This window comes from Ornithorhynchus anatinus, chromosome 3 (genome assembly GCF_004115215.2).
Source record: "Ornithorhynchus anatinus isolate Pmale09 chromosome 3, mOrnAna1.pri.v4, whole genome shotgun sequence".
Classification (NCBI taxonomy): Eukaryota; Metazoa; Chordata; class Mammalia; order Monotremata; family Ornithorhynchidae; genus Ornithorhynchus; species Ornithorhynchus anatinus.
This window is the reverse complement of record NC_041730.1, coordinates 43,959,690-43,986,679: the sequence shown is the minus strand read 5'-3', so window position 1 is coordinate 43,986,679 and position 26,990 is coordinate 43,959,690. Positions and strand designations below refer to the sequence as shown.

General features: G+C 40.2%; 1 protein-coding gene across 1 annotated transcript in view; it reads right to left on the bottom strand.

Annotated features, from left to right (window-relative positions):
• The window catches only part of DCDC1 (doublecortin domain containing 1), a 406,529-nt gene that overhangs the window by 228,494 nt on the left and 151,045 nt on the right, over positions 1-26,990 (bottom strand). Inside the window, exon 10 of the mRNA XM_029060915.2 lies at positions 8,758-8,850. Coding sequence (XP_028916748.1) covers positions 8,758-8,850 — 93 coding nt within the window. The remainder of the gene's footprint in view (positions 1-8,757; positions 8,851-26,990) is intronic.

Sequence of the window (26,990 nt, the reverse complement as noted above, 5' to 3'; positions counted from 1 at the left end):
TAAATTACAGATATGTACTAAGTGCTATGGGACTGAGGGAGGGGCAAGGGTGACACAGAAGGAACTGGGAAAAGAAGAAATGAGTGTGTAGTCAGGAAAGGCATCTTGGAGGAGATGCACTTGGAATAATGTTTTTATGTCTTTATATTGTTTTTCTTGCCCTCCGGCTTTGTGTGTCCACCTTCAGTTCCCCATCAAACAGCTAATAAAAGGGCCATACACATATTCACCTTTCATACGTATGCAAACAAAAACTACTTTTTCTAGCTTTCCCTCACAACCAAGTTAATATCATCAACATCATCATCATCTATATTCATTAAGTATCTACTGGGTGCAAAACACTGTACTAGGAATTTGGGACCAATTAAGAAAAGCACAAGACCAGGTTCTGGGCTTTGGAGAATTTACTCATGAATAGAGCACTGTGGTCTAGTAGAAAGAGCACAGGCCTGGGAGTCTGAGGACCTGGGTCCTAATCCCAGCACTGCTACTTGTCTGCTGTGTGCCCTTGGGCGAGTCACTTCACTTCTCAATGCTCAGTTACGTCATGTGTACAATGGGAGTTAAGAATGTGAGCTGCAGGTGGGACAGGGACTGTGTCCAACAAGATCATCTTGTATCTACCCCAGTGTTTAGTATAGTGCCTGACACACAGTAAGCCCTTAACAATTACCATTAAAAAAAAAAAAGCAATATTGCCCAGTGGAAAAAAGTACGGACCTGGGAGTCAGAGGCCCTGGATTCTAATTCCCACTCTGCCAACTGCTTGCTGTGTGACCAACTTCTGTGTGCCTCAGTTTTCATTAAATGAATAAAAATACCTGTTTTTATTCATTAGACTGTGAGCCTCATGTGGAAAAGGACTTAATATTTTTATTAATGAATAAAAATACCTGTTTTTATTCATTAGACTGTGAGCCTCATGTGGAAAAGGACTTAATTTGTATCTACCCCATAGCTTAGATCCATGCTTGATACATAGTATAGTAAAGACACAAATAGCATGCACACAGTGGGAACAAAATGAAAAGCACTGACAACTGGTAACAACCAAAGTAAGCCAAAAATAAATATGCTGATTACACCTAAATTATTATGGTAGCTAATGTGATTGTAGAATGGCTAATAGTGCTGCTCCATTTATTGGCTAGCTCTGGTCCTCTCCAGTCTTATTCTCAGGTCAAAGAATTTTTAAAATATATTATATACTGCCTTCTGCAATACCAAGTTTTCAGTATGTCTTCTGGCTAGAACATGATTAGAGAATTAGGGAACATTCTTCCAGAAGTGTCACAATATCAAAGGATCTACTCATGTATAAGCACAGTTTGGAATGGGTACTAGGACTATTAGTAGCAGCAGTAATAATGGTACTTTTTATGTGTCCGCTGTTCAGAGTGCACTATGCTAAGTGATTGAGAACAAAACAAGCAAGTGACTTATTTCCTGCCTACAAGAAGTTACTCTCTAAATAGGTAGAGAGATAGGAAAATACTTTCAAATAGAGTAATTGAAGTGAGCAATTGAATATATCTTTGAATAGCATGAGTATAAATAAGTATAAGCACATAGTAAGTGCTTAACAATATCATAAAAAGAACCAACGAGACAAGGCAGTAAATTGAATGTGAGACTGAACAAAAGCAAGTAGTCAAGGGGGATGCTGACTTTTTTTATGATATTTTTTAAGCATTTACTATGTGTCAAACTCTGTTCTAAGTTCTGGGGTAGAGACAAGTTAATTAGTTTGGACACAGTCCCTGTCTCACAAAGGACTCACCAACTATGTTGGAGGGAGAACCGAGACACCGAGAAGTTAAGTGATTTGCCCATGGTCACCCAGTAGGCAAGTAGTAGGATTAGAACCCAGATCCTCTGACTCTCAGGCCCATGCTCTTTCCACTAAGCCATTCTGATTCTCATGGTCCAAGACACTGCAGGCTTCTGGTCAGGGAGGCTGGTGATGTTGATGACTGAGAAAAAAAGTTGCCTAAAATACCACATGCCACAGAAAACTGGAGAAAAAAAGTTCAGGACTTTCACATACGGATTAATCACTGGATGGCACCATTCACTACATATGATATTGAAACCAAAAGGACATCCAATAATTAACTTGGTGCCATGGAAGTTCTTTTTGTAACTTACGGAAAGCGTTCTTTTAGATGGGTGCTTTCATATTTAAAAGTAGTTTCTCTCATTTTTGCAATATATGTAACCATCATATTCCTTGATGTATGTAGATGTAACCTAATAGCCCTGATTTACTTCAAGTAAAAATTATTTCATTGGAAAAATAAAAACATAAATCACTAAAATAAACTACCTGTCCATATTGTAATAAAGATTTATTTGTCTCAGTAATGAATGGAAAAAAATGCTTATCAAACTTTTTGGGGGAGAGATGTTCTAGATATTTCATCTATTTGATTTTACGTTACCTTATGCTAGAAGTCCTGAGTTTAGTCTTTTGCTCTGTAGAAAATGTCATTTTTAAAGATAACCCTATACATGACCCAAGGCTGATATATTAAATCTGGTAATACAATACTCCTGAACTATTTTACATAATAAGAATTTTTTTCAACTCACAGATGTTGCTAAAGGGGGAAAAAGACCTGTAAAATTCTTCATCGTGAATCTTTTTTTCTACAAATCCTTTTTTTTTTCTTTACAAAAGCAATTCTGAATAGGGGTAAAAGAAGACAAAACTTGACCTTTTGTGATCCCAGCATTAATAGGTCTGTTCATAATTCAATCTATGTGTGTGCAGAAGCATCCATGTGGAAACATGCAGGCCTGTGAGACATAAAGCCTTTCCCTTTAAACATTATCTGACCCTATCAGTCCTATTCACAAAAGAAGGCTTACGTATGCATAAGTTGAAAAAATGCACATTCTCATTGTGCAGTAGAAAGCCTACACATTTTACTCTTCAGTCTCCAAGAAAATGCAGCACGGAAGTGATCTGTACAGGATTTTGGGGGGTTCTAACGTTAAGAACAGTGCTGGGCACATAGTAAGCGCTTAACAAGTACTATCATTCTTATGACAACTGAACAGAAAGTTTCAGAGAATGCGCATTCCAACGGAGATATAACCTCTTTCTACTTTTAAAAAATAATGCGTAAATCTTCCTGTGAAAAATGCAGGGTTGTTTCAGTTATGCATTTGATATATACATACAAACATATAATATGTTATGTTAGACAACATTAAAAAGTTGGTAGAATCAGGAAGAAAACATGATTGTATTTATCATTACGATGATTAAACATAAAAATATTCCTGATATTATTGCTACTCTTTCCTCTTCTCCATTTTATTCTGTGCTAAATTTAGCTGTCAATGTAAATGGTATGTGGCTCTGAGAGAGTCCAGGAAGAGCCGTGAGGCACTTTACACAGAACCTGTCAGTGAAAATCAGTGCAAAAGGCAGGAAATACAGTAAGAGCAGCAATAGGAATTTATATTTAATGTCTGGTCATTATCAAATTTAGATCTCAAACTTAAGATCAAAGACAAGTTGACCTTTGTTAATGATAATCGGAGGAAGATGGGTGAAAAAATGAAAAGGAAACTCGGTACTCATAAAAATGTCTTCACCATCAGGCCCAAGGGATCACTAGTTAAGAATAATAATAATACTGGTATTTGTCAAGTATGTATGTGCCACACACTGTTTTTAGCACTGGGGTAGAAACAAGTTAATCAGGTTGGGCACTGTCCCTGTCCTGCATGGAGGTCATCCTCTTAATCCCCATTTTACTGATGAGGTACCTGAGGCCAAGAGAAGTAAAATGGCTTGCCCAAGGTCACATAGCAGACATGTGGCAGAGCTGGGATTAGAACCCAGGTCCTTTTGGGGAAGAGCATCAACTTCCTTCCATATGTGCAGGTTCCTTCCCTACGTTCCCAGCTCTCCTCCTTCACACTCCCCCACCATGGGCATCCTCCAAGCATTCACCTGAGTGGACTCTTGGATAGTTACAACCTCCCGCCTGCTCTCACCAAAATTATCACTGCAGCATCAGAGGAATTACAACTGGGAGAAGCCATTCACAAACGTAGTAGACAGAGGAGAGGATCGCCACAAACTAGGTTACGGGCAGCTCTTCCCCGCTCTAACTTCTGCAACCTCCGATTCGTCCTTTCTGAGCAATGAGAGAACCACCAACAGAATATATTCATTCATTCAGTTGTATTTATTGAGCACTTACTATGTGCAGAGCACTGTACTAAGACCTTGGAATGCAATTTATAATAATGATGGTATTTGTTTAGCACTTACTATGTGCCAAGCTCTGTTGCCACTGCATGTTTGAGTGCCACGCCAGCTGGTGGATTTTTCAATGTGCTGCCACTCCACAACTTCAACCAGATATACGGATCATTAATTAAGAATGTGAGCCCCACTGGGGCTGGGACTTGGTCCACCCTGATTAAGTTGTATCTACCTCAGCTCTTAGAACAGTGCTTGGCACATAAAAGCACCTAACCAGTATCATTATTATTATTAATTATTGTAATAATAATCATTTAAAAAAATACATTTGGACACCAAAGCAAGTAAGGCAGAGATAAAGAGAAATGGGCAATGGGAATGATGAGCCCAGCATTACAAATCTATGGTGCTATGGTGGTGGAAAGGATGAGAAATGCAAGTGGGAAGTTCTGTACTCTACTAGATCCACCAGTCTACTATACTAATATGAACATAAGGTCATCTATGTTTCCCTATTATAAAAATAAAAGAGAATAACTTAGGTTTACACAGCAACTTTCTCTAGAATTTCCAAAGATCATTTCCATAGGCTACCTAATTACAGCTTCTCAGATTTGAATCTGAATTGTGCCAGATAAAAATAGTAAAAATCTATTTATCGTGATTATTTGTCTGTTTGTGTCCGTCTGTCTCCCCCGACTAGACTGTAAGCCCGTCATTGGGCAGGGATTGTCTCTGTTGCCAAATAGTACATTCCAAGAGTTTAGTACAGTGTTCTGCACATAGTAAGCGCTCAATAAATACTATTGAATGAATGAATGAACATCTTGAAAATATTTATGAGGGAACTCCTACTACAGTGATAAATAATATTCCAAATAATGTTTATCATGATAATTGAGGGATCATTTATTACAGTATAGCGCTTTTGATTCCTTTTGCCAAAATGAGACTTTCAACACAGGCCATATTTGCTATATTTAAGTCCTACCAGAATATGGGTTTCCAGGCATTATGGTTAATGATGAAAGGCTTCACTTTTTGCTTCATATAACTCAAATATCCAAAATTCTGTTCTAAAAAGTCAAAATCGACCTTGCTTATGGATGTGGTTTTGGTTTTTTGCTTTCTAATGATACCTGGTAAACACTTACTATGTGCCAGGCACTGTACTACATACGAGATAATCAGGTTGGACACAGTCCATGTCCCACATGGGGCTAGGAGTCTAAATCAGAGGGAGGATTTAATCCCTATTATTTACAGATGAGGTAACTAAAGGCACAGAGAAGTTAAGTGACTTGCCCAAAACCACACAGCAAACGGCAAAACTGGGATTAAATCCACGCCCTCTGAATCCTAGGCCAGTGCTCTATCCACTAGGCAACACTGAACAAGCTCTGTGCCTCTTTTTTTCCCCACTCACTGTCTTTGAGATAGAATTGCCCTCACAACTACTCTGTGAATTAGGTAGAGACAGGTTTGGTTACCTCAATTTTATAAATGAACAAACTGAATCTCAGAGAAATGAAATAATGTCTCCAACGTCGTGAGGCCAGTAGCCATTAAGTAAATAATTTAGCAGAAATCCAGGCACAATTTTCAGGGTAAAATATTTCCACTCACAAAATTATTTGGCAGTGTACTAAGATTAAATATTAGAATTTAAAGCAGAATATTATGCTTTCCTCTGTACCACCACTTTTCCAATTCTGGGATGTTACTAACCCATAGAATTCAAAAGCAAACAAAAAATAAAAATTCAAAGAGAGAATAATTAGTTAATGTGGAATTAAAATTCTTCAGATGGCTCTTTGACATTTCTACTACTTTATAATGATTAATTAATGCTATTAAGATTAATATGGAATATTTCTAATTATACTAATTAATCTAGGATGACCTACTTCTATTAAAAATGCTTTAGACTTCATAAAAAGTCAGTTTTTAAAATATAAGATTAATTTCTCATTTTTAAAATCACTATAAGAATTTAGCAAAACACACTGACTGAACACATATCGCAAAGTGAAGAGTAGAAATGAGTTCTTTTGTAGTTTTAAATAGCCCAATAATCTAGATCACTTATCTAATTCACATTGACCCTAAATGCAACACTGAAATCTTTCCACAATTGTAGTTTATTTTTACATATTAGAAGTAAAATGCTTTGAAAATTAGCAAACTAGACTATATAGCCTACTTGCAAAGGAGATTACAATTGAACAATGCAGGTCAAAGCAACATCTATTAAGAATATTTAATGCCTGTAACATAAACTTTCTAGCAACCAATGATAGTCCTTTAGATATGAGTGGCTTAACTTAGAGCCTTCAACTATTGTAAAATAAGCTATGCAGGGGGTACATTAGAGCAGTGGAGGGAAAAAAATGAGGTAGAAGGATCAAAAAAATCACAAAGAGTTGAAAACCAGCCATAGCATTGTGTGATTCATTCATGAACATTTCTAGCTTGTTTTGGAGTATTTTTAAACATCTACACAACTTTAAACTTTAAGTTATTTGTATGTTTTAATTCATCAACGTCACTGAAATAAAATTGGAAAATTCATACGTTTTTCTCCAAAAGATTAGAGGTTTTTTGCATTCCAGGAATCTACATGATAATCAAGCTCCACTCTTGTCCGACAGCAATTTTGTATTATTATTTCATTTATGGAATATGCTGTCAACTTCCCAGCATGGGCTTTTGTTAGAAAAAGCCTGGATTTAATAGTTCTTCATTACAATATTTCCTGCAGAATCTTATGATTAACTCACTCTGGCTTGACATTTGTAAACTATGGCTTTTCACCGAAAACAAAGTTTGTTAATGTTTGCATTGGAGAAATAATACAATATCTTTTTAGATAACTACCATGTCATTTCTTCTTGCTAATACTTAGAGGGCATTTACAAACTAAAAGTATCTGAATAATAGGCTTTATTTTCAAAATTGCATGGCAGCATTTAAAATGCCCAAGAGGCAACACTGCCCAGACCTGTACAATAGGATATTTGGTGAAAGTTTTTTTTGTGGAAAATTCTTCTTTTGACCTGACCGTCCATGGGGAGAATCAAATGTTTGATGTCATAGAAGCAGGAAGTCTTTGCACTTGCAGGAAGAGGGATATCTTAGAAGCCATGTTTCACAAGTCCTATCCCAGAGGTCAATATAGAAATCCTGACTGGGGCTTTTTTTTTAATGGCATTCTTTTTGCACTTACTATGTGCCAGGCACTGTACAAAGTGTTGCGGGTGATGCAAGCTAATCAGGTTGGACACAGTCCAAGTCCCACATGGATTTAATTCCCATTTTACAGAGGGTAACTGAGGCACACAGAATTGCCCAGGGTCACACAGCAGACAAATGGCAGAGCTGGGATTAGAACTCAGGTCTTTCTGAGTCCCAGGCCCACGCTGTATCCATAAGGAAACACCACTTCTCTGTCTGTGTAGTTGTCACTGAAAATACAGAATATTCCCAGGATCCGACACTGACTTTTCTCTCCACTCAAACACTGAGAAATCTCCGGGCAAGCAAAAGGTAAGTTAAGCAGGGGAATTCAAGAATGCTAACTTTCCTAGGCATCACTGCCAATTGAGAAGCAGCGTAGTGTAGTGGATACAGCACAGGGCAGAGAGTCAGAAGGCCATAGGTTCTAATCCTGTCTCATTCATTCATTCAATAGTATTTATTGAGCGCTTACTATGTGCAGAGCACTGTACCAAGCGCTTGGGATGAACAAGTCGGCAACAGATAGAGACAGTCCCTGCCGTTTGACCACCACTTGTCTGCTGTGTGACCTTGGGCAAATCACTTAATTTCTCTGTGCCTCAGTTACCTCATCTGTAAATAATGGGGATTAAGAGTGTGAGCCCCATGTGGGACATGGACTGTGTTCAACCTGATTAGCTTGTATCAACCCCAGAGCTTAGACTAGTGCTTGGCACATATTAAGCACTTAACAAGTACCATAATTATCATTATTATTATGAAGATTCAATGGCCGAAAGGAAGTATTTGAGGTACACAGCACGAGGCCAAAAATCTGTGTGCCTCAAATAAGATGAATCAATCAATCAAGGGTATTATTTGTGGAGTGTTCACTGTGTGCAGACCACTGTACTTAACACTTGGGACAGTACAATATGGCAGATTCCTTGTCCACAAGCTTATAGTCTAGAGGGGAAGCTGATGTTAATATAAATGAATTACAAACATATGCACAAGTGCTGTGGGACTAAGGTGGGATGAATATCCTGTGCTCAAAGGGCATAGATCCAAGTGCGAAGCCAAACACCACTGGCTTTCAGACCATCATAAAATTCTACAGCAAAAGGTACCATTTGCCAACCACTAATCATTTGTTTGAAAGAGACTCAGATGCTACTGTACAATTAAAAAGCAAGGTAATTTAGGAATGATTAACGTTTTCTAAGCAAGTGTTGGTTGTCCCCATGTAGATGTGGTTACTATTCATGAACGATTTAAAAATAGACAAAAATCGTACAAGATATGTTCCTTACTTCTTTGTGTGCTGCATACAATTCCTCTGTTGTCATAGAAAGAATAGCCTTTTCTGTAATTCCCTCTTCCTCACCATCCAAGAAGAAGTCTAGCTGCAAATAAAAAATTTAAAAAAATTGTAAAGCTGAGCACCAAACGCTAACAATAACAATGTTTATTCAGAGAACTGAATTAGCCTAGTTTTGTATGTGGTTTATAATAATAATAATAATAATGTTGGTATTTGTTAAGCGCTTACTATGTGCAGAGCACTGTTCTAAGTGCTGGGGTAGACACAGGGCAATCAGGTTGTCCTACGTGGGGCTCACAGTTTTAATCCCCATTTTACAGATGAGGTAACTGAGACACAGAGAAGTTAAGTGACTTGCCCACAGTCACACAGCTGACAAGTGACAGAGCTGGGATTCGAACTCATGACCTCTGACTCCTAGTTACCTAAAAAAAAGATAATTTGGTATAGGTGAGAAATCAATCACCTGCACAGGCCTGTGAGCCAGAAGGACCTGGGTTCTGATCCTGGCTCCAACATTTGTCTGCTGTGTGACTTTGGGCAAGTCACTTAACTTCTCTGTGCTTGAGCTACCTCATCTTTGAAAATGGGGATTAGACTGTGAGCCTCATGTTGGACATGGACTGTATCCAATGTGATTAGTTTGTAAATCTACCTCAGCACTTAGTACAGTGCCTGGCCCATAGTAAGTGCTTAACATGTAGCATAAAAAAAAAATCAGTGGAATCTATTGAGCAAAAAATATGCATTTGGGAGAGTACAATATAACAGAGTTGGTACACGTTTCTTTCCCACAAAGCATGTCTCAACAAGTCTAGAGAAGGCACATCTCAACAAATGAGAAATTTTTATTGTTTGTAATAATTCAAATTTAAATTTTATGGACTTGTTAAAATGTGGCTTAGATGGAAGTCTAGCTACTATCACACAAATTTGTAATGTGAATTTTTAAAGATGAATGAAATGGCAATTGTATTAAAATAAGCAGAAATGGAACCCAAGTAAAATGATGACGATGATGATGATGATAATGGTGACGATGATAATGATGGTATTTGTTAAACACTTAATATGTGTTCTGTTCTAAATTCTGGCGGGGTAGATACAAGTCAGTAAGGTTGGATGCATTCTCCCCCATTCCACATGGGCTTCATAGAATAAGTAGGAGGGAGAACAGGTACTGAATCCTCATTTTACAGATGAGGAAACAAAGAAGGTCCAGAGTAGTTAAGTGACTTGCCCAAGGTCACACAGCAGACTTGTGGCCAAGCGAAGATTAGAACCCAGTTCCTCTGACATGATATTCTATTTATTAATGATGTGTATATATCTATAATTCTATTTATCTATTTGGATGCTATTGATGCCTGTCTACTTGTTTTGTTGCCTGTCTCCCCCCTTCTAGCCTGTGAGCCCATTGTTGGGTAGGGATTGTCTCTATCTGTTGCCAAATTGTACTTTCCAAGCGCTTAGTACAGTGCTCTGCACTCAGTAAACACTCAAGAAATACAAGTGAATGAATGAATATCATTATTATTATTATTTTAAGGGCATCTGTTAAGCACTATGTGCCAGGCACTGTACTAAGCACTGGGATAGATACAAGCTATGGAAGTTGGACACAGTTCATGTCCCACATGGAGCTCACAGTCTTAATCCCCATTTTACAAATGATGTAACTGAGACACAGAGAAGTTAAGTGACTTGTCCAAGTCAAACAGCAGACAAGTGGCAGAGCTGGAACTAGAACCCAGGTCCTTCTGATTCCCAGGCCCGGGCTCTATCTACTGGGCCATGCTGCTTTCTCATTCAGAACTCATTCGCTCCCAAGACTTCGATTACCACCTCTATGAGGATGGTACCCAAATCTCCATCTCCCTCCCTTTCTGCAGTCTCACATTTCCTCTTGCTTTCAAGACAGCTCTATGAGAAGCAGCATGGCGTAGTGGAAAGAGGACGGGCCTGAGAACCAGAAGGTTATGAGTTCTAATCCTGTTCTGCCCCTTATCTGCTTGCATGACCTTGGGCAAGTTACTTCACTTCTCCGTGCCTCAGTTACCTCATCTGTAAAAGGGGGATTGAGACTATGAGCCCCATGTGTGAGAGGGACTGTGCTCAACCCAATTTGCTTGTATACACCCCAGTGCTTAGTACACTGCATGACACATAGTAAGCACTTAAATGCCAAAATTATTATTATTACTTGGATGTCCTCCTATCACCTCAAGCGTAACATGTTCAAAACTGAACTCATCTTCCCACCCAAATCCTGTCCTTCCCCTGCCTTTCCCATCACTGTAGATGGCACCACCATCCTTCCTGTCTCCATCACTAAATTATTTCTGTCCCACCTTTACAACATCGCTTAAATCCTCCCTTTCCTCTCCATCCAAACTGCTCCCACATTAATGCAATCACTCATCTTATTCTCCCTAGATTGCTGCATCAGCCTCCTTGCTGATCTCCCAGCCTCCTGTCTCTCTTGACTCCAGTCCATACTTCACTCTGCTACCCAGATCATTTTTCTACAAAAATGTTCAGGAATGTCACCCCACTCCTCAAAAAAACTCCAGGGGTGCCCAACCACCTCCGCAACCAACTAAAACTACTCACCGTTAGCTTTAAAGCACTCCACCACCTTGCTCCCTCCTACCACACCTCGCTACTTTCCTTCTACAACTCAGCTCACACACTTCGTTCCTCTAATGCCAGCCCTCTCACTGTGCCTTGATCTCACCTATCTCGCCGCCGACCCTAGCCCATATCCTGCCTCTGGCCTGGAATAGCCCTCCCCAACAGATAATTACTATCCCCCCTTGATAGCCTTATTGAGGGCTCATCTCCTCCAAGAGGCCTTCCCAGACTGAGCCCCGCCTTTCCTCTTCTCCCACTCCATTCTACGTTGCCCTGACTTGCTCCCTTTGTTCTTTCCCCAACCCAGCCCCACAGCATTTACGTACAAATCTGTAATTTTATTTATTTGTATTGCTCTCTGTCTCCTCACTTCTAGACTTTAAGCTCATTGTGGGCAGGAATGTGCCTGTTTGTTTTATTATACACTCCCAAGTGCTTAGTTCAGTGCTCTGCACACAGTGAGCACTCAGTAAATACAATTGAATGAATGAATTCAGGAGGTTCACAATCTAACATTAGTAATAATAATGATGATGGTTTTTGTTAAGCGCTTACTATGTGCCAAGCACTGTTCTAAGCACTGGAGTAGATACGAGGTTATCAGGTTGTCCCACGTGGGGCTCACAATCTTAATCCCCATTTCATAGCTGAAGTAACTGAGGCACAGAGAAGTGAAATGACTTGCCTAAAGTCACACAGCTGACAAGTGGTGGAGCTGGCATTAGAACCCATGACCTCTGACTCCCAAGCCCGTGCTCCTTCCATTAAGCCATGCTGCTTCTCAATATAAAAGGGGAAGAGGGGACTGGAGACACATAAGGAAAGGTGAAACAATAAACCACTAAAACATAAAAGACAAGGAGAGATATACAAAATAAAAGCCACAAAGTTGGCTTGGAAAGAGCAAAGGCCACTGGTTGGGAAAACTTGGTGAAGAAAGCAGATAAGGTAGACGCAGTCAGTGAATAATAATAACAATAATGACAATACTGATAATAATAATAACAGCATTTGTTAGAGCTTACTACGTGTCAAGCACTATACTAAACGCTGAGGTGTACACTAGAAAATCAGGTTGGAAACAGTGGCGGAGCCGGAATCAGAGCCCAGTTAGAGTCTGTGCTCAAGGAATGTTTGTTGGAAGCAGGAGCCACAGGGGGCCAGTGGAGTGTTTAGAAAGGAGAAGAGATTTGGACTGAGTGATGCTTCAGGAATGATTTATTGCAGCAGCATGTAGTAAAGATTGGGGTGGAGAGAGGTTGGAGGCTGGGAGGCCAGCGAGGAATCTCATGCCATAGCCTAGCCAAGTCAAACCAGAGCACTGTTTGGGTGGAAAGGAGTGGTGGGCTTGGAAAATATGCAGGAAATATTGGCAAGATTTAGCAGAAGACTAAATGTTAGAGTTGAGCAATAGCAAAGAGTAGAGGAGACTCTTATCTTCTCGGATAGGGAGGATGATGGTATTGTTGAGTGAGATGGGAAAGTTAGGGAAGGAGTGGGTTTAGGGTGATATTTGAGAAGTTCCGCTTTTGACGTGCTCAATTTCAGATGATAGCAGGACATCCAAGTGGAGGTGTGCTGGAGATAAGGACAGATATGGGATTTCAGATCAGATGAGACAGATAATAATAATAGTAATAATAATGTTGGTATTTGTTAGGCGCTTACTACATACAGAGCACTGTTCTAAGTGCTGGGGAAGATACAGGGGAATTAGGTTGTCCCATGAGAGGCTTACAGTCTTCATCCTCATCTTACAGATGAGGGAACTGAGGCACAGAGGAGTGAAGTGACTTGCCCACAGTCACACAGCTGACAGATCTTGGAGTCATCCACATAGAGGTGGTAGTTGAAATGATGAGAGGGGATGAGCTCCAGAAAAAAGCCTTGGAGAATGCCCGTGATAGAATGAAGCAGAGGAAGAGACAGCAAATGACACTGAGAAGGAACAGTCAAGGAAGCGGGAAGAGAACTAGAATTAGGGTCAGCAGAACCAAGTCCTGAAAATGTTTCAAGAAGAGAGTGGTACAGGGTATCAAAAGGAAAGGAATCCAAGAGGATCAGGATGGAGCTCTTTGGATTTGCTTACAGAAAGTTCATTGCATACTAAATGTTCAAAAAATATAATGATAATAGTAATAATGATAATAATGTTTGAAGTCAGAGGCTGGGACTGCAGATTCCATATTAGTATTTTCAGTCACCACACATTCATGGGTGACTTTCACAACCAAGACAACTACATAAGCTTCCCATGCTTATGTATATGCATGTTATGCTTCATGTTATGCTTCTGAATACCCCATCCTGAACTGAATTAAAGGTTAATTACTATGTGGCAGAATACGAGAAAGTGAAGTTAAGTTTTCAATGAACTATGTCAACGGTATGATTTCTAACTTCTTCTATCATGTCTTCCCAAAATAATTCCAAGGGTCCCAAGTCCTATGAACCCATCAGCCACCTCATGCATTTATGTACTCACCTATATGCATTCTCACCACTCATGTAGATAACTTTATCAATCAATCATTGATATTTATTAAGTACCTACTATATGCAGGATACTGCACTAAGCACTTGGGAGAGTATAACAGAATTAGCAGGCACATTCCCTGCCCATAACTAGCTTTCAGTTTAGAGGGCTTTATTCAATTGTACATCCACTGACTTGTTTTGGTTATTCTGTTCATCAATATTTTTATTTCTGAACTCCCCATCAGGAATTAAGCTCCCTGTGGGCAGGGAGTGTGTCACTTGCTTGTTTTGTACTTCCCAAGCACTATGTACCCTGCATTTTTTTTAATATACAATGACCATCACTGGTTAATCTGAAAATACTGAAATAATTTATCTTTTCCCTTAATATGTCCAGATCTAATTTTTCTACTGATCATCTCTCAAATAGAATGCAGTAGAATATATTTTCTTAGTCACTGTTGAAAAGTCAGTATCACTCATTCTGGGGTTTGTGTCCAGGGCATGTGCGTAAGTAATGAAGGTTGGCCACACTAATAACATTGTCCTCAAAAATCAATCAATCCATCAGTCAATCCATTGTATTTATTGAAAGCTAACTGTGTGAAGAGCACTATACTAAGTGCTTAGGAGAGTACAATATAACAGTACAACAGAGTTGTTAGACATGCTCCCTGCCTACTAGGAGCTCACAGTCTAGAGGGGGAGATGGACATTAATAGAAATAAATTAGAAATAGGTACCTAAGTGCTGTAGGGCTGAGGGATGGGTGAATAAAGGGAGCAAATTCAAGTGGAAGGGTGGCACAGAAGGAAGTGGCCTCTGTTTCCTCACTCACGCTGTTCTCCTGACCTGGAGCTTCCTCCTTCTCTACATCAGACAGACACTCTCCACATTCAAATCCTTCCTAATTACTTTCTTCAATTAATTTCCCAGCACCTTAAGTCCTCTCAGCTCTACAGACATCTCTAGTATTTATAAATTCTTGCCAGCCTCCTTGGCAGCCATGTATATATGTCTACTCTCTTTATTCTGGCAATGTACATAGTTTCTAATGTTTCTTGTGGACCGGGAACATGTCCTTCTGTTATTCGCCATTTCCCAAGCACAAATCAGGGCACCAACCAAGTAGGTGTACAATAAATGACACAACCAATACTACTACTATTATTACTAGTACTGCTTACTATTACTAAATTTTGCACGATAAAACAATTTCCTTTCATATGGAAGAAGGAGCAGAGGGCAGGGAGGAGGGGCCAGGGAAGCTAGGGTGAGAGTCAAGCCCTGGAGCAGAGGTGGAAGTAGTGGCAAAGCAGGCTGGCCGGGGAGTCAGAAGACTTTTGCCTGCTCTGTGGCCTCGGGCAAGTCACTTCCCTTCTCTGTACCTCAGTTTTCTCAACTGTAAAATGGGAATTCATTGCCTGTTATCTCTTCTGTGAACCTCATCTGGGAGAGGGTCTGTGTTGGTCATAATTAACTTGCATCTACCCCAGCGCTTAAAACAGTCCTTCACACATAGGAAGGGCTTAAAGAGTACTACACTCATCATATGGTCATGTTTGATGTTTGCAGCATCAGGAGCTGTTTTCTCTTTATCTCTAATTCCCTCCAAAGCTTTTGCCCAAAAAGAACCATTCCTTTCTTGATAGCAGTGCACAGTGCTGGTCTATTTCCAACAACTGACTCCCAGTTTTCAACTGGGATGCAGCATTGTGTGAAGGTTTGCTTTATGGTGACTTTGCAACATTTCCTCTGTTCTCCTTGTTATAGTTTCCCAATTTCAGCTGACCAACCTAGCAGCTATTTGGGTATCCTTCAGCCATTCACCTTCCTTTCCACACCTAAGTCGAGGTGAGCACAGCCTCGATGTTAGGAGGTTGACTACATTACAGAACTTCAGTGTTTGTGACCTTGTCTTGCCATTTGATATTGCGTATGGTCCATAAATAGAGCACGGGCTTTGGAGTCAGAGGTCATGGGTTCAAACCCCGGCTCTGCCACTTGCCAGCTGTGTGACTTTGGGCAAGTCACTTAACTTCTCGGTGCCTCAGTTCCCTCATCTGTAAAATGGGGATTAAGACTGTGAGCCCCACGTGGGACAACCTGATTCCCCTGTGTCTACCCCAGCGCTTAGAACAGTGCTCGGCACATAGTAAGCGCTTAACAAATACCAACATTATTATTATTATTATTATAAATATCACAGATGGGATTTCTCAAAGAGCTGGATGTGGTCACAGCTAAAGACCAATACTACTAGTTATGATCAGGGAATGTGTCAATGTGTCTTGTACTTTCCCAAACACTTAGAACAGTGCCCTGCACATAGTAAGTGTTCAATAAGTACCACTGATTGATTGAAGAGAAGAAGGACAGTACTGCAATTCTGTAAACATTGAGTTCGGTAGCACACAATGTCATCCTGACACCATATTCTTCTTTGACAAACTCCCAACCAACTCACAAGCTTTCTTGAATTCTGTTTTCTACTTTCTTGTGTAGTATTGTGTCACTGATCATTGTTCTGCCTAAGTAACAGAATTCTACGACAACATGTAGCTCTGGGTTGCCCCAAAACATTTTTGGTTGTAAGTGGAATAGGATTAGGTTTAGAAAATTTCTTATGAGAAATGTTTAAAAGTTTTTAAAGAAAAACTTCCCAAATCAATATTGATCACTGAATCATGGTGTTGGAAAATGCTAGCTACAAAGGCCTATGGTAATAGAGCAGATCCATTAAGTGCTAAGGAGAGCCCTTCAGGCAAACACACTCGGGCCCAGACCCAATAATCCTGGTTCTGCCACTTGCCTGCTGCATGACTTTGGTCAAGTCACTTAACTTCTTCATGCTTCTGTTACCTCATCTGTAAAAAGTGGGGATCAAATTTGTCTTTCCCCTTAGACAATGTCCACTATGTTGGACAGAGACTGTGTCCTACTTGAATACCTTGTATCTACCCCAGTGCTTAGCATAGGGCTTGGCACTAGGTAAGCGCTTAACAAATACCCTTATAATTGTTATTATTATTAGCATTAGTACTATTAGTAGCAATAGTAGTAGTACCATTATTAGAGTCTCAACTATCTAGATCACTAGAGATGCAGAGCAACCCCAAAGTGAAAACTTTTAAACCCAGACTTCCAGGCCTGGGCAACAGCCAATTGGACTACAATACCAGTCCTCCGCTCCCCAGTTCTGTTCTGACCATTCATTCAATCGTATTATTGAGCACTTACTGTGTGCAGAGCACTGTACTTCCTTGCCTGGCTTCAAGCAGTAGTATTTATTAAGCACCTATTGGGTGCTGAGCTCTGTACTAGATGCTTGGAAGGTTACAATGGAGGGAAAAAACAGGATCCTTGTCCTTATGTCACTTATTATCTAATGGAGATGGGAGGTCAGGCACAGCTACTAGATCATTTACTGTTAGGAGTATGAATATAAATAGAAGTTACTATAACAAGAGAATGAAGAGATGTAAAAGGGAAGAATACAGTACGTAAAGAAGACATACATAAGTGCTATGAGTTATTGTGACTATGTATATGCTGAGGAATTAGCTGTGAGGATATGTCTTGGGGAGAACAAAAACAAATCTGGGGATGGGCTTCCAAATATATATTTTTTATATATATCCAGTACCACAGTTCCCCTTCCTCCACTTCCTGATGTTCACAATGGTAAAGTCCTCTACTCATTGTTTGCAAAAAGTAAAATATTTTCTAGTAGCCAAACCAAAGCCATGAAGAATTTGGGGAAAGACTCTGGTTCAGTGGTTGCAGAAATCCATTCCACTTTTTCCAAGTGCTCCACACCTTTCTAAAAGGAAAGAAGGAGGAGGAGAATGGAGGGAGGAGGAAGGAGGAGAAAGGAAGAGGAGAGGAAAGCTGACAACTCCATTTTTAAAAGTCTCTGGAAGCTGAGCAGGGGACTAAAATGTGAAACTGCGGGGAAAAAAAACGAATGGGGCTCAGGTCTAAGAAGTTAAAGGCCAACAGGCTGATTCAGGGGGTCATAACTGGGGTTCCAGAAGGCTTGCTTTCTTGAAACCACTAAATGGCCAGGATTTGCAGAAACAGGAAAATTGTGGTTTCACTATGGCACTTTACAAAGGTGTGACATTTTTCCTCACCTTCAAAACCAGAATCTGAAATTACCAAACTGAACTCTCTCCTAAAATTGTCTTGAATTGAGCTGCATAAACAAAGGCTAAACACATCAGTCCCATCTGAAAACTGCCCTTGCTCTAATCTATTCAGTTGCCCACTGAAAGTAGAAAGTAGCCACACATAGGCATCCAGATACAAACTGCTTTTATCAAGAAAAAGTGTTTTCAAACCTCTGTGATAACAAGAACTGTAACATTTAAAAATATGATCATATAGAAAACAAATAACTGTTGCAAGCAGAATCATGAGATGGAGTATTTTCATTCTAAGGAATTAAGAATATGCGGTGTTAATAGCATTGCCTTCAAGCATGCAGACATGACAACAATAGTACTGCATTTTTCTCTTTAGGGCTCTTTTCTCCTGTCATTTATGCCTAGAGCATCCCCATTTCTTGTTAAGATGAAACCAAAATGTCCTGCCCCATGTGAAAAAACTTTTCTGGGGTGTGAATAATTAGTATCTAGGGCTGAATTGCAGATTTGCCAGAGCTGCTAACCTCCCAGAGAAAAAAGGGGAAAGCAACTGTTAAAATTCACGGTCACACTCCAAAAATAAATACACACCTAAATACATATATTTACAACTTCTGAAAGTTAGAAAAGCTTCAGATTGTTGGTATAACTTAACCTGACAGAAGTTTAATTTTCATTAATTTAATCATATTTATTGAGCGCTTACTGTGTGCAGAGCATTGTACTAAGCGCTTGGAATATACTATTTGGCAATGGATAGAAACAATCCTTGCCCAACAACGGGCTCTCAGTCTTAAAAGTTCAATTTGCCAGTATACTTTTGTGACTGTTACTCAAACTCAAAAATGTCCAATTAAAAAATATTCTAAGGTAGGATAACATATAGCATTGGAAAAATCAATGTGCTTTAACACTATTTTAAAAAGTAAAAATGTGTGGGATATACAACATTGAAAATTGAGAAGGAAAAACTGAAATCTAGTGAAAAGAAATAAAATATGGAGATAGTTCCAAGATAGATAGTACCAAGATAAGAAGCCATAAAATGACAAAAATACTAAAGTGAATGAAATAAAAAGAAAGAGAACTTGCTAAGGATGGTAACAATAAAGGAAATACTTAGAACAAAAAATTGACTCAATTTGCTCTGAAGAAAAAAAATGTTGGGCAGGGGGAGTTGTAAAGGAAGACGACAAAAGATTTCCTCATAAATGAGATCCAGTTTTTCAAAACCATATTTCAAATGAAAAATGTAAATGTTTGGTTCTAACTGGCCTTAGTTAGGAATTGGCCTTTCAGTGTAAAACTTACTAGTCAAGTATTCATGCAAATTGAAAGCAAAATGGTTTAGTTCAAACAAGGTGGCCAACCCAACCAGAAGTTGTCATCAGAGAGTATTAACAGCCCAGAATTTAAAGCACGAAAGGTGCCAATTTATCCTCAAAAGCATTTTTCAAATCCACCCATTCCTCTCCAGCCATACAGCCACTACCCTGGTTCAAGTGCTTGTTATATCATTAATAGACTACTGTACCTGTTTTCTTGCTTGTCTCTCTGCCTCCAATCTCTCCCTCTCCGCGTTCCATATTTGACACTTCTGCATCAATCATTTTACCAAAACACTGCTCAAAAAATGTATCTCCTCTCCTCAAAACCCTCAAATGCCTGTCCATCTTCCTCTGTATCACACAAAAACTCCTTCCCATTGATTAATCATCTTGGTTAGCAGCTTTTCTCTACAAGCTGGAGTCCCCCTTGTACTTTTCACTTTTCCCCAGCCTACCTCTTGGCTGTACCCTGCTCTCATCTTGCCCAGCTATGATAATAATAATAATGTTGGTATTTGTTAAGCGCTTACTAGGTGCCGAGCACTGTTCTAAGCACTGGGGGAGATACAGGGTAATCAGGTTGTCCCACGTGAGGCTCACACACTTTTAATCCCTATTTTACAGATGAGGGAACTGAGGCATAGAGAAGTGAAGTGACTTGCCCACAGTCACACAGCTGACAAGTGGCAGAGCCGGGAGTCGAACTCACGACCTCTGACTATGATCCCTTCTGTATGTTGTCCCCTGGCTCTAGAGTTCCCCCTCTTCAAAGCTCTCCTAAAAGCTCACCCTTCGCAACAAAACTTCTCTTACCTATTATCAGTACCTCATGCACATATCTGAATTCGACTGCACATTCAATTTTATTTATCCTGATTCCACTGCTTGGAAATATTTCCTTGTCTGTCTTCCTCACTAGAGTGTAAGATCCCTGTGGGCAGGAAAATTATCTTGGGCTTCTATTGTACTTTCCTGGTGCTTACTACAGTGCAATGCGTTTAGTTGCTTAATAAGTACCACTACTAATGTATTTCTACTACTACTCCGGAAATGCATCTCATATGCAATGTAGGTATCAGACAAAGCTACTCTGAATGTGCTTCCTTTTTAGATTCCCAGATTCCAAGTACCCAACTCTCTGGAGAAATTCAAGGGAACAAGGAGGGGAGGAACACTGCAATAAAGAGAGATCGCAATCGTAACATACACGGCCACTTGTGGCTCAACGAAAAGCGCGGTAACTTCTGAGGAATTCTTCAAATGTTCCCTGGATTTCGAAGCTGCACCATGGACACCAACTCATCCTGGAGCTGAGAATGGGTTTTTAATCTGCTGTTGAAGGTTTGAAGCCAGTAAAGGGTCATTTGTGTGTGGTGATAGCCAACTTTAAATGGATCTTTTTTGGCTTCTTCAAAAACCCTACCTTTTTGGTTTATGAACGAACAAATTTTATAAAAAGATAAACATTTATAAGCATTGAAGAATACCGAAGGGACCAGAAAACTATATGGGCAAAGGAAGGAAAAAAATAAGCAATAGGTGCTTTTCTAAGCAATCGATTGGCCTGATTATAACACCAAACCACCAAGAGCAACTGTTAAAGTCATAGATGGATTTCAAAGTGTCTCCCTGATCATATTTGTAAACAAGATATTGGTTAACTGACAAATAAGTACTGTGTAATTGATGTTTCCAAAATGCAAAGATGCTTTTTACCTTATTAGTGATTAAATCAATGGTTCAAACCTAACACTTAAACAAATGTGTGTATGTGTGTGGTAGGTGTTGTTAACCACCTTAATGAGCCAACATGACACCTTAGAAAACTAAATGCCAAGACAGCTCTAAATGTGTGTATCGGCATACAACTGATAAATTATCTAAATTATGTTTTACATGCCGATCAATATAAATAATACAGTTTAACACGAGCACAATGACAATCTGCCTTCATATATATTGACAAGATTCTCCAATGGTCGGTTAATATACAAAAGAGTGGGACAAATTACTTATTTATATATACAAAACATGGTTATAAAGGCCAGCTGCAGGTATTTTTTGGAAAGTGCATTTTAATAAGGTTCTATTCACTAAGGGAACAAATGGGGAAAAAGTAGTTTGCACTACAGAGTTTAGTGCAAGAGCTTTCTCTTTTTCTAACAACGAAATCAATCATTTGTCCAGACTGTGGGAGTCAGAGTTAGTTACTGAAAAGAGCTCCATATATAAACAAGTCAATAACTCATTGTGTGTTATTGTTGGACTGAAGAAGTCTGCTTTCTAAAAGCTGCCCCTGCCTCTCTCAGAATGAATGTCACTGTATTCAGGGACTGGGAGAGAGATCTTTTGTTTCTAGCTATTGCTGGCTGCCATTTATGTATGGGAAAAGACAGGGGCTGCTAGAAGACTCCCCGTAAACCATGCTCTAACTAGGACAAATTGCATATTATTGATGTCCAGGAAAGATCGGAAATTTCAAGTTACAAATTTCATTTTCATGCCATTTGCATGACTTTTCACTGAACTAGAATGATAGCTTACGTTCCCTGTCATGATTTAGGAAAGAACTAAATTCAAGGATGAAACTCTAAAAGTTCAATAGTACCATGTTGACCGTTATAGTGTTTTGACATTTCAAAGAAATGTTATTCCCTATCATGAATGTTAAAGTTTGATTCTTTGACCTCTTCTAAGTCACTGAAAGTTTGAAAGTTACTTCCTTCTATCCTTTTCCAACAGATGGTACTTGGAATTTTTGGAAGTTTTGAGTTTTCTTAGACATGAAAAGTAAGCAAACATCACCTGTTTTCTCAACTTTGAAACAGATTAGGTGTCCTATAAAGCTACCAAAAAAAAATAATTTTAGGAAAATTTTCAATCTTCAGCACTGAAAATAAATGAAATCCAAATAATTATTAAGGCTTTAACTATACTCTACAAAAACAAGAAGGTATCTGAGCTGTTGTATTTCCTGACCTGATTATTAAAGTTCTGAATTAAACTGTGAGCCCGTTGTTGGGTAGGGATTGTCTCTATCTCTTGCCGAACTGTACTTTCCAAGCACTTAGTACAGTGCTTTTCACAGAGTAATAGCTCAATAAATGTGAGTGAAATATGATTGAATGAATTAAACTCTTACTATATGAGAATAACCATTTGCCGCAGTTCTGGTCATAAATGACAGCAGAAAAGAGGAGGAAGGGGTTCATAGCCCACTAAAGAAAGGATTATCACAGGATTCTTATTTGGCCATTGTCAATTTAACATTCTCTTGTAACACCATGGTCAAATTAACCCTATCATGGACCCCAGAGCTGATTCCTCATGAGACGCCTGCCACTGTGACTCGTAATATCACTGTCAGGCTGTGTATGGCATCATCATAAGGGTATTCCCAGCTTCAACCAAAGCACCTAATATGGTGCCATGCACACAGTAAATGATGCTCAATAAATACCACTGATGGATTGATTGACTGATCTTGCTCCTACCCCAAAGTCCTGAGGACAGAACAAGGTGGATCACCAAATGTGATTGAAAATAATGATGTGCACCTAGCAAAAAGCCTCCCCATCACCACACTGTCTACCCTGAGCCACCCTCCCTGCACTGCTCCTCCTCTCTTTGGGCCCCCAAGGCATGAGAGGAGTGGCAGCCATATGGAGCTAACATATGGTGCCCACTTTTCCACCAACCTTCCTGTTCTTTCCAGCTGCCCAAACCATGAAGGGCCCTGGGCAGATTCATTCAGTTGTATTTATTGAGCACTTACTGTGTGCAGAGCACTGTACTAAGCACTTGGGAAAGGCCAATACCGCAATAAAGAGAAATGATTCCCTGCCCACAACAAGCTCACAGTCTAGAGGGATGTTCTATGTGACTTTGGAGAGGGTCCAGCTGAAGTGGGGAGGAAGAAAAAAAGGAGGAGGAGGAAGGAGAGGTGAAGGAAGACAAAGACAAAGAGGAGGAGAAGCGGAACAAGGAGGAGGAGGAAGAGAACATGCAGTAGCAGGAGATGGGAACTTAAAAGCAGAGACCCATGACTCTAGTTGTTGGAGCTTCAGGCATCCATGACCCAAGGGCAGGCTAAAGAGTTCAGAGGCCTGGCTGGCCACACACCAAAAGGCAGTGCCAGGCCCGGGATAGTGAGGGTGCTGCTTACATATCTGTAATTCACTTATTTATTTTGTTGTCTCTCTCCCCCTCTAGACTATAAACTCTTTGTGGGCAGGGAACATGTTATATTATACTGTATTCTCCCAAGGGCTTAGTACAGTGCTCTGCACAGAGCAGGTGCTCAATAAATATGATTGACTGACCGACTCTAGCCTGGAAAGCCCTCCCTCTTCATGTCCAACAGACAATGACTGTCACCCTCTTCAAAGCCTTTTTGGAGGCACATCTCCAAGAGGCCTTCCCTGACTAATCCCTCCTTTCCTTTCTCCCATTCCCTTCTGCATCGCCTTGACTTGCTCCCTTTATTCATCCCCTCTCCTAGCCCCACAGCACTCACGTACTTATCTGTAATTTTATGTATTTGTATTAATGTCTGTCTCCCCCTGTGGATGGTAAGCCCATTGTAGACAGAGAATATGTCTATAATATTGGTATATTGTACTCTCCCAAGTGCTTAGTACAGTGCTATGCACCTGAAAGCACTCAATAAATACAACTGACTGAATGACTGACTGAAAAGGAGCTGGAGTAGCTCCCGTGGAGAGGTGGCCACTTTGCTGAGCCCACTCAGTATTTGGGGCCCTGACACTGGATCCTCTGGCTATCCCTCCTCTACTGCCTTTGGGACATCCAAGTCCCTCACTTGCCCATCACCTGCTGCTCTGAGCCAGGGCAGAGCCTCTTTCGATAATTCATTCAACTGTATTTCCTGAGCACTTACTATGTGCAGAGCACTGTATTAAGAATAATAATAATAATAATGTTGGTATTTGTTAAGCGCTTACTATGTGCCGAGCACTGTTCTAAGTGCTGGGGTAGACATAGGGGAATCAGGTTGTCCCACGTGGGGCTCACAGTCTTAATCCCTATTTTACAGATGAGGGAACTGAGGCACAGAGAAGTTAAGTGACTTGCCCACGGTCACACAGCCGACGAGTGGCAGAGCTGGGATTCGAACTCATGAGCCCTGACTCCAAAGCCCGTGCTCTTTCCACTGAGCCACGCTGCTTCTCCTAACTGCTTGGGTGAGTACAATGTAATAATAAACAGACACAATCCCTACCCACAAAGAGCTTACATTCTAGAGGGGGAGACAAACATTAATAGAAATAAATTACAGATATGTACATAAATGTTGCGGGCTGGGAGGGGAAATGAATAAAGGGAGCAAGTCAAGGTGATGTAGAAAGGAGTGGGAGAAGAGGAAAAGAGGGCTTAGTCAGGGAAGGCCTCTTGGAGGGCCTCAGGGCAGCAGCCTCTAAAGCCCCTGCATTAATCAGGCACCATGCGTAATAGGAATTGTTAAGGCTGCTTTGCACTCACCATTTACAGGCTGGTGGACCAGCCTGCAGGAATCTGTAAAAGGGTCCCTGGAAAGCATTATTTTTTTTAATGGCATTTGTAAGTACTTAATATGTGCCAGGCACTGTACTAAGAGTTGGGGTAGATAGAAGCTAATCAGGTCAGATAAAGTCCCTGTCCCACATGGGGCTCACAATCTTAATCTCCATTTCACAGATGAGGAAACTGAGATAGAGAGAAGTGAAGTGACTTGTCCAAGATCATACAACAGACAAGTGGCAGAGCCAGGACTAGAACCCGGTCCTTCTGACGGCCAGATTAGGTGGGGAGATCCCTGGGTTTGGTTCTTCTAGCCCTTTTGGCAAATCCACCTGTGATTTTCCTTGTCACATTTCACAAATAATGACTTAGGAGGGGTCTGTGCTAATGGAAGAAATGCCTTGCCCATCTACGCTTTGCCTGCTTATGTATCCTTACCTCCCCACATACCTGTTTGCATACCTGCAGCTACTAGCAGAGCAACTATGGTAGCAGCTATTAGGGAAAGTGTTCGATCAGCAATGGGGACTTGTACCCGCCATCTTGAATGCATCCAGTCCCACTTCCACAGCCTCCGGGTTTAGGGTGCGTGATTGGGGCCTCAGCACTTTGGTACATGCCATAGAAATGGCTAGGGAACCTGGGATAAAATGAGCAGAAATTCTTTCACTCAGAAGCATGATGAGGGCAGAGCTATGGAGAAATATTGTGTGAGAAGGGGCTGGTGACCCTCTCTCCAGCATATTTGCACAGTTGGTCTTTGATTCTACACCAGTTCCCTGACCCACAAACTTAGGAAAAGAATTACCAATAGTATTGTGTGACGCCTGTTGCACTTTTCCATCCATCAAGAGTATTTATTGAGTGTTTACTCTGTGGAGAATACACTAAATATATCCTCCCCTCAGCTAAGCCCTCTTTTCCCCCCTTTCCCTCTGCTTCTCCCCTTCTCCCTTCCCCTCCCCTAAGCACTGTACTTGTCCGCTCAACTGTATATATTTTCATTACCCTATTTATTTTGTTAATGAGATGTACATCACCTTGATTCTATTTATTTGCTATTGTTTTAATGAGATGTTCATCCCCTTGATTCTATTTATTGCTATTGTTTTGTCTGTCTCCCCCGATTAGACTGTAAGCCCGTCAAAGGGCAGGGACTGTATCTGTTACCGATTTGTACATTCCAAGCGCTTAGTACAGTGCTCTGCACATAGTAAGCACTCAATAAATACTATTAAATGAATGTATAAGTTCATGAGAAAGTAAAATGCAGGTAGTAAACATGATTCTGCCCTCAAGGTACATATAATCTATGGATGCCCCACAACATTTAGCCTTGGAACCAAATAAAAAATATCTCTCCTTACATTTATTTTCCTCAATCAGAAATCCTTCAGAGCTTTCATTTCATGGAAATAACAGTCATAATATCGGACAGCTTATTCTGCTGCCAATATTTGAAAAGGTCTGATTTGCTGGGAAAACAGCCTATGAACGACAGCGATTCTAAGTGATTAATTCTTCATCTAGGTCTCTTAACCCAACCATTAATAAGAATCAGCATAAATAACTATCCTCATACTCAAACCAAGGTTCACATAAACTTTTTCGCAGTCCTTCTGATAGGCAGTTGCAAATAAGTGAAACAGCATGGCCTAGTGGATAAGGGATGGGCCTGGGAGCCAGGGACCTGGATTAAAAATCCAATTCTACTACTTGCCTGCTGCATGACATTGGACAAGTCACTTTTAAGTCTCTGTGCCTCAGTTTTCTCAACCTCAAAATAGAGATTTGGCAAATCCACCTGTTCTCCCTCCTACTTAGACTGTGAGCCCCATTTGGGACAGGGACTGAATCTGGCCTAACTTGTGTCTACCCTAATGCTTAGGCCAGCGCTTACTAAGCATTTGATACCACTGTAAAAAAAGTGGTTCCCATCTAATTCTTGAAAATAAAAGTGTTTCATTTATGGATTACCTTAATTGGCCCATTTGAAGGTACACAAATGATCTACCCAGGTTGAATCTCTTTTAAAAAACCCAATTGCTTTTAGTGAATATACCAAGAGTAGATGCACTCATAGCTTCATGAGGATTCACATGGGGATTTACTGT